Genomic DNA, 8504 nt, shown 5'->3' on the forward strand with positions numbered 1-8504 from the left:
TTTTAGTAGATTTTTGCCGGCAACAAAGTTACCGTCTCGACTTTGATGTTGCGATTTATGTTAGATGTAGACATAAATGGTTAATATGTTTCACCAGCTATATGTTAATTTCCTATGATAATGTCATAAACGCTGTTGCTCTGTATATTTTTTTTTTTCTTTTTACTGTACATGTGTGTGTTACATAACACTTGTCATAGGCAGAACCGATGTCTATTTTGATATGCAATTTAATTTTTAAATTTTATTCAAGTTTTAATCGCGGTTGTACTTTAAATTTTTAAATTTTACTTTGGTTTTGTAATTTTGATCGCACAGTGTCGGCCGACTACTTCGGACTGTTCCACGGGGAAAGCGGCGGTTAAGTTTTCTATAATTAAGTATTAAAGTTAACTATTTATATGACGTTATATTATTAATTTTATGTATCGTACAGTCTGTGTATTGTTAGATCGGGTTTTATGCTGTTCGGTTGCATATATGTATGATCTGTATGATATGTATGAGCCTGTGACAAAGTTGGCGTTGTATGCTCTGTCGAATAGATTGGAACTTATCTGAACTTCAACGCATTCAAGTTCCTTTTTAGATTGATATTCAGCACTTACGTGAGGAAATATAGAACACGGAACTACAGACACATATAGAACCTGATCAATATGCAATCAGATTCGTCAACACAGCATTCTCTTGATATTTTGCAAGGCTTGTTATCGTAACACAATACGGTCTTTACGCAGGATAGCGGTCAGGGCATTTATCAAATTGTGTTCCTATATTATAAGAAAGAAGTTTGCGTTGATCGGACTCGGTAGATGGCAAGCTTACTGCTGACATGTGTGTTGGCCATGATTGTATTCATGCCATATACCTGTGTTATAACCTGGATACGAACTGTTGCCGTATGCTAAAGCAGCAGAGGAAATACACCACATCACTTCTCCCGTAAACGAGTTGAGTCAGCGGCATCAGTGATTTGTAGCTCCTGATTTCTCACCTATCAGAATTGCAGTTGCAATAGCACAACCATAGATAAGTAGCTTAAATATGCTCGAGAGATGTTGAAGGGAGAGAGACGCGGATTCCACATTTACTTCTGCCTTGGAACATTTATCAAAAGCCGTAGACTGATGACTCATCCACTTCTGTAAATGACCAGTCTCAATCAAAATCTGTATTCCAGTGTCAATGGCTCGGAAATACTTACTAGTATTTGACATGGCCCAAGTGTTATGTAGTGTTTCAAAATGAAATGGTGCGATTGTGAATCTACATTTATTAGATGCTCGAATATCTGCTTCAACCCAAGCATTTGCATAAACGGAAAGGTCCAGTATGAAGTACTCCCCTGTTAGAACTAAATCGACTAACTCTTGAATATCTGCTTCAACCCAAGCATTTGCATAAACGGAAAGGTCCAGTATGAAGTACTCCCCTGTTAGAACTAAATCGATTGACTCTTGAATATCTGACACACGTGATTGAGGATCAGCCAGTACCTTGCGCCACATCTTGCCGTAGTTGGAATCTGGATCAGCGTATTGTAGCAGGTTTTCGTGGCTAAATCCCCGCACAACGGTGGGAGTCAGGTGGCTGTTTGCTGCCTCTTCTAGACTTGTGAATGGGTATTCAATAGTTGTCTGCACTGAGAGATGGCTTACCAATGTTCCACTGTATGTTCCGACCATCACAATCACGAATGTCCACCAGCAGCTGTTAAACACACGAATACCACTGCTTGAACTGGAATATGTGCCACCTTGATTGACAAATGTTCCAAATATGTAGTTATAAAAGAAGCCAAGTTTCTTGAACCACGTTCTCTTCTCCTGCTTTCATTCCGATGTGCTTGGTGATTCATATAGCAAAGTAAAGTAACACTAATTAATCCATATCCAGAGATTGCAAGCCATGTCACTGAATCAAATGGAGATAAAACATTGGATGTTGCTGTTGTAGATGTTTCTGGAGTTTTTATTATAATCACAAAGCTATCCGTGAAAAGTGTCCTCAAAAAATACTATTTCTCGTCGATGCGATGTTATAGGACAATTGAAGTCAAATTTTATAACTTCTGTAACGTTTTGATACATATAAATACATTCAATAACGTATTCCATTTCAAATCCGGTGCCCGCAGTTCAAATCCGCAGTAAGAAACACATGGATATTAGTCTAGGTCCATGCTCGACGTACACAGCCCCCTGTGAACACGGCGACATTATGTAAACATAGTGCGTGTGGTGTATAGCTGGAGACAGAAAGCGATAATCAATGAATCTATCTCATGTTACCTCAGATGAGATGAATTTTGTAGTGATTACGCATTGGATATAGGTTGAGCCTGAATATACAGCAAAAAATATGAGGAAAAATCGTCTGAAAAAGCCAACGCGAAGGAGTCAGCACAAAACTTCCAAATCAAGAACAGATCACAACAATGGCGGATGGAAGCCTCGGTCACCGCTAATAGGACTGTAGACAAATACGGCGTGTCTGTGAGTGTTTGTGAATTAGATGATTACCGGCACCCTGAGATGTATATACTGCCATGAGAATGAGAAGATCAGGGTTATTAGTAGACCAGTTCGACGCTAGACAAGTGCAGGCATCGAGCACAGCGATCACCTCGGGCCTATCACGCTCGGTCAGAATGCACCATTATGTATCGTACATGTACACAACATCTCGATCTACGCCAGTCATGTCACTATTACCGTTGAATGATTATCACACAGGTAATATGCTATGTACATGAATATAAGTACATTTTACAGCGCTTACCCATGTTTTCGTTGTATGCTGTAACAATACTTGTCACCTAGCATAAACAATTTTTGTTTTTTTTTTTTTTTTTTTTTTGTTTTTTTTTTTTTTTTTTTTTTTTTTTTTTTTTTTTTTTTTTTTTTTTTTTTCTTTTTTTTTTTTTTTTACTAGCGTCGTTAGCACTGTTTACGCTATATAATGGCGTGTTTTCAACGGGGGCTGTGACGTCACATGACAAGATTATATTCATGTGTTTCTTTACAAATTGGGCGCCGGATTTGAAATGGAATACGTTATTGAATGGTATTTCTATGTATAAAACTTACAGAACGTTATAAATTGACTTTCATTGATCCTCTTACACAGCGCAACACCACCGAGATCAATGCTTCCATCAGAGATAGCAGTTGCAATATGATCGAATCCTCTTGAACAAAAGGTCTTAGTAGAGTATGTGAAGTTCATGTACTTTGCTAGTGTTTTGAAATTCATGGTAGAGTATAGCGCGACATTCTCATCTCTTTTATCACATATCCATTGCCCAACTTTCAGGTGTGCTCCTTGAAGATCTAAACTTGTGTAGTCACGTGAGGGACTATGTAATGTTATTCCACTACTCTAGTAAGCTGGCTTTCCTGCTCTCACATCGTACTTAATTGACTTGATCTTTCACTGGATCACAAACACTCTTTCTCTGCTCGCTGCCACAAGTTTTGTGTGATGATGCAGATGATTGCAGTGATAGTGTTATAATAACTGCAGACAAGCACGTCACTACAAGGGCGGCGGAACCGGAAGGGGGGCAAGTGCCCCCCTCAAAATTATTATAATAATTATTATAATTATTAATTTATTTCTTTTTTATGAATTATGTTGACTTCTTATGTTAATCATGTAAATTATGTTACCCTTTTTTGGCTTTGCCCCCCCCAAATTAAATACGTTCCGCCGCCCTTGCGTCACTAGTCCTAAACGGAAATACATTATTATGGAGCTACAATCACTGATGCGCTGACTCAACTCGTTTTTGTGGATGTGGTGTTATCTCTGCTGCTTTAGGCATACTGGCACGTTCGCCAGGTTATACACAGGTACTATGCATGAATACATCATGGCAACACAATGGTGAGCCGGTCAGCTTCCATTACCGGCAGTCCAATCAATGCCATCCTTTTATTTTGTTATAATAGTGAACTACAATATTGACTAAATGCCCTGACCGCTTCCTGCATAAAGAGCCGTATTGTGTTGAGATAAAGCTTGCAAATATCAGAGATGCTGTTTGACATGCTGATTGGTTGGCCAGGTTCTATATGTGTCTATATAGTTCCGTGTTCTATATTTACTGACGTAAGTGCTGAATATCAATCTAAAATAGAACTTGAATGCTCTGAAGTTCAGAATAGATTTTCAGATATAATTTTTTTTCTTTAATTTCCCTCATAGATGAAGGTTTCACATATACTATCATATTTGAGCTAACATTTAGCATGGAGAGATACAGAGTGCTTGATGTTTATGAAGCCACATTTATTCCAAACAGAATAAGTTCCAATCTATTCGACTGAGCGTACAACGCCAACTTTGTCACAGGCTCGTTTTCTACTCCCTAACTCTTGTTTAATTCTTTAAGATATACCATACTGAAACCATCTACAATGTTCTACAGCTGTAGATATATCTATGGACATTCCCGAACTCTATGCACGTATCTGTGTAAACGTGTTAACTTTATTTAAATATTCACCACATGCTGGACATGGATAGCAAAACACCACATCGGTATAAAGTGGTTAAAGTGTACATTCGAATTCAAATATATCCTATGTAATTATAATTCAGTATATTGGTGTAATTATCCTCGCTACATACCTACACTTTTATTAAGATTCTGGCTTACTGGGTTATTATCACAACAGAATTTTGCCTCAGCTGAACATGCAGCTATTTCTGTCTATAATTAGATCATCAACACAGATCATACATATATGCAACCGAACAGCATAAAACCCGATCTAACAATACACAGACTGTTACGATACATAAAATTATAATATAACTCATAATATATGTAAATTTAAATAATTAATTATAGTAAAACTTAACCGCCCTTTCCCCGTGAACAGTTCCAAGTAGTGCCTGAACACTTGTGCGATGCAAATTAACAAACCAAAGTAAAATTTAAAAATTTAAAGTACAACCNATGGATAGCTAAACACTACATCTTAATATATACTTTATTGCTTGTACATTAGAATTCAAATATATCCTATGTAATTATAATTCAGTATATTGGTGTAATTATCCTCGCTACATACCTACACTTTTATGAAGATGCTGGCTTACTGGGTTATTATCACAACAGAATTTTGCCTCAGCTGAACAAGCAGCTATTCCTGTCTAAAATTAGATCATCAACACAGATCATACATATATGCAACCGAACAGCATAAAACCGGATCTAACAATATACAGACTGTTACGATACATAAAATTATAATATAACTCATAAGATATGTAAATTAAAATAATTAATTGTAGTAAAACTTAACTGCCCTTTCCTCGTGAACAGTTCCAAGTAATGCCTGAACACTTGTGCGATGCAAATTAATAAACCAAAGTAAAATTTAAAAATTTAAAGTACAACTACGATTAAAACTTTGAATAAAATTTAAAAATTAATTGCATATAAAATATGTCATCGGTTCTGCCTCTGACAGTGTTATGTAACACACACACGTACAATACAGAGCAACAGCGTTTATACCATTATATAGAAATTAACATATAGCTGTGAACATTTAACATGAATTCTTAACATCTAACATAAATCTACATTCAATCGATGACGTGTAATATTTTCACGCAAAATCGTACTAAATTTCTCACCTATCAGAACTGCAGTTGCAATAGCACAACCATAGACGAGTAGATTAAATATTCTGGCGAGGTGTTGAAGGGACAGCGACGCAGATTCCACATTTTCTTCTGCCTTGGAACATTTATCAAAAGCCGGTGACTGATGACTCATCCACTTCTGTAAATGACCAGTCTCAATCAAAATCTGTATTCCAGTGTCAATGGCTCGGAAATACTTACTAGCGTATTTGACAATGGCCAATTGTTATGTAGTGTTTCAAAATGAAATGTGTTCGCGATTGTGAATCTACATTCCATTAGCATGCCTCGAAAATCTGCTTCAACCCAAGCATTTGCATAAACGGAACGTCCAGTATGAAGTACTCCCCTGTTTAGAAACTAAATCGATTGACTCTTGAATATCTGACACACGTAGATTTGCAGATCAGCCAGCTACCTTGCGCCACATCTTAGCCGTATTAGTTGGAATCTGGATCAGCGTATTGCTAGCAGTCGTTTTCGTTGGCCAAATCCCCCGCACAAACGCGTTGGGAGTCAGGTGGCTGTTTGCCTGCCTTCTTCTAGACATTAGTGACGGGGGTATTCAATAGTGTCTGCACTGTCAATAGAGATGGCTCACCAATGTTCCACTGTACCGTATGTTCCGGACCATCCCAATCACGAATGTCACCAGCAGTGATAAACACACGAATACCAGTCTTGAACTGGCAATATGTCAGCCACCTTGATGTGACAAATGTTCCAAATTATGTAGCTTATAAAGAAGCCAACCGAGGATAGATGCTTACGTTGGGCCAACGTGGGCATGTGGTTGGCACGTCAACGGTTGGCAATATGGACGTTGGGCCAACGTTGAGGCCAACGTTTGCAAGGTCATGGTTGGTTGGTTGCGCAATATGACGTTGGGCCAACGTTTTGGCGTCATGGTTGGATTGCGTCACGGTTGGCAGGTGGTTTGGCTGCATGCCCGTTGGCGCCACGTGCGGCGTATCGTTGGCATGATGCTAGTTGGAAATGGTTGGCTGCATGAACGGTTGGGCCAACGTTTGCGTAATGCGTTGGCCCACCAATGCTAGTTGCGGCAGTGCGTTGGCTACATAACGTTGGCCCAACGTTTGGCGTATGGTTGCCATGATGCTACGTTGAAATGGCTTGGCTGCCATGACGTTTCGGCCAACGTTGGACATATGAGGTTGCATTTGATGCCTAGTTGGCACTGGTTGGGCTGTATTGTACGTCTGGACCAACGTGGTGTATGTTGGCATTGGTACGGTGTTGTGCAAGTTCCGTTGGCCTGATGGCGTTTGGGCCCAACGTTGGCATATGGTCGGCATGGTCACGGTTGGCCAAATGGTTTGCGCTGCATGACGTTGGGCCAACGTTGCCGTTGGTCGGCATGGTCACGGTTGCAAATGGTTGGCCTGCATGACGTTGGCGCCAACGTTGCCGTATGGTCGGCATGGCGTCCGGTTTGGGCAAATGGTTGGCTGATGACGTTCTGGACAACGTTGGCGAATGGGTGGCATGGTCACGTTTGGCAAAATGGTTGGTCTGCATGACGTTGGCAACGTTGGTTTATGCGTTTGGCATCGTTCATAGTTGGCAAGTGGTTGGCCTGCCATGACGTTGGGCACGTTGGCGTATGGTTGCATGGTCACCGTTGGCAAATGGTTGGCTGCATGACGTGGGCCAAACTTGGTGTATGGTTGCATGGTCATGCGTTGGCAAGTGGGTGCTGCATGACGTTGTGGCCAACAGTTGGTGTATGAGTTGGCAATGGTCATGGTTTGCGCAATGTGGTTTGGCTGATGACGTTGGCCAACGTTGCCGTATGATTGCCGATGAACTAGTTACAAGAGTTCTCATTTTTAATTATAGTATTACGGGTCCGTGGCATGTTTGATAAATTGTTACTCAGGACCATGCGCACCATTTAGTGCGCTACAACATTCTGTGTTGCCAGGGCATTACCTATAGCTAGATTAGTAACATATAAATTTTGCGTATTAACACATATGTTGGCGTAATGAATTGCATGATGCTATAAATTCAGAGATGCCAAACCACTACGATCTTATCTCGTATTGTTATAGCGATTTCGTTTGCATTTTGACCACTACGCACCAGTTTGCATACAAACTACGATTATTATTACGATTTCGAAAAAAAATCTTTTTATTGATATTTCAAGTGTTTTTGTTTCGGATGTTACATTGATATAACATGCATTGAAAATAACTACAGTATTTAAGCAGCAAATATCAGTGTGAACTTATCTGTCATTTTGGTCCCAGAATGACAGGAAATTGCATCTCGGAATCAAAATTTTTCCCAGAGGGCATTGCCCCGAACCCCCCTAGCATACTCGGCGTCACTGTACCGTGAACCCTCGGACTACAGACGTCAGATAGCCTCACTACAGTTTGCTCTAGAAATTTGTTGCGCGATCTTGTATAGTTACAAAAGGGTTCTTATTATTAATAATAGTATTACGTGTGCCGTGCCATGTTATTAAATTGTTACAGCACAAAGCACCATGAAGTGAACTACAACATTCTCTGTTGCCAGGGCATTATACCTGATAGTAGATTAGTAACATATTAGCCGATATATACATATATATATATATATATATATATATAATATATACATTGTAGTCTTGTAGATAAATAAAACAAGACTCACTTATTAAGCTGATTACTCAAGTTTCACCGCTTGCGCGAATCATTCAGACAACTTTAATGAATATTAAACCTTGTATACAATTCCATTAACCTATAAAACATGTAATGGCGCTATTGCGTTAAAAGTCGACAAACAATATACGAGCAGAACATCCGTTTAATTTATAGATTTCA

General features: G+C 39.3%; 2 protein-coding genes across 2 annotated transcripts in view; one reads left to right on the top strand and one right to left on the bottom strand.

The window, feature by feature from the left end:
• The window catches only part of LOC106811804 (glutamate receptor ionotropic, delta-1-like), a 4933-nt gene extending 1553 nt beyond the window's left edge, over positions 1-3380 (bottom strand). The window contains exon 1 of the mRNA XM_014815523.1: positions 3141-3380. Within this exon, the coding sequence (XP_014671009.1) occupies positions 3141-3258 (118 nt within the window). The 5' untranslated portion in view covers positions 3259-3380. The remainder of the gene's footprint in view (positions 1-3140) is intronic.
• LOC106811801 (usherin-like) overlaps positions 1-8504 on the top strand; it is a 129146-nt gene that overhangs the window by 72967 nt on the left and 47675 nt on the right.

The sequence above is a fragment of the Priapulus caudatus genome, unplaced genomic scaffold (genome assembly GCF_000485595.1).
Source record: "Priapulus caudatus unplaced genomic scaffold, Priapulus_caudatus-5.0.1 Scaffold577, whole genome shotgun sequence".
Lineage (NCBI taxonomy): Eukaryota > Metazoa > Priapulida > Priapulimorpha > Priapulimorphida > Priapulidae > Priapulus > Priapulus caudatus.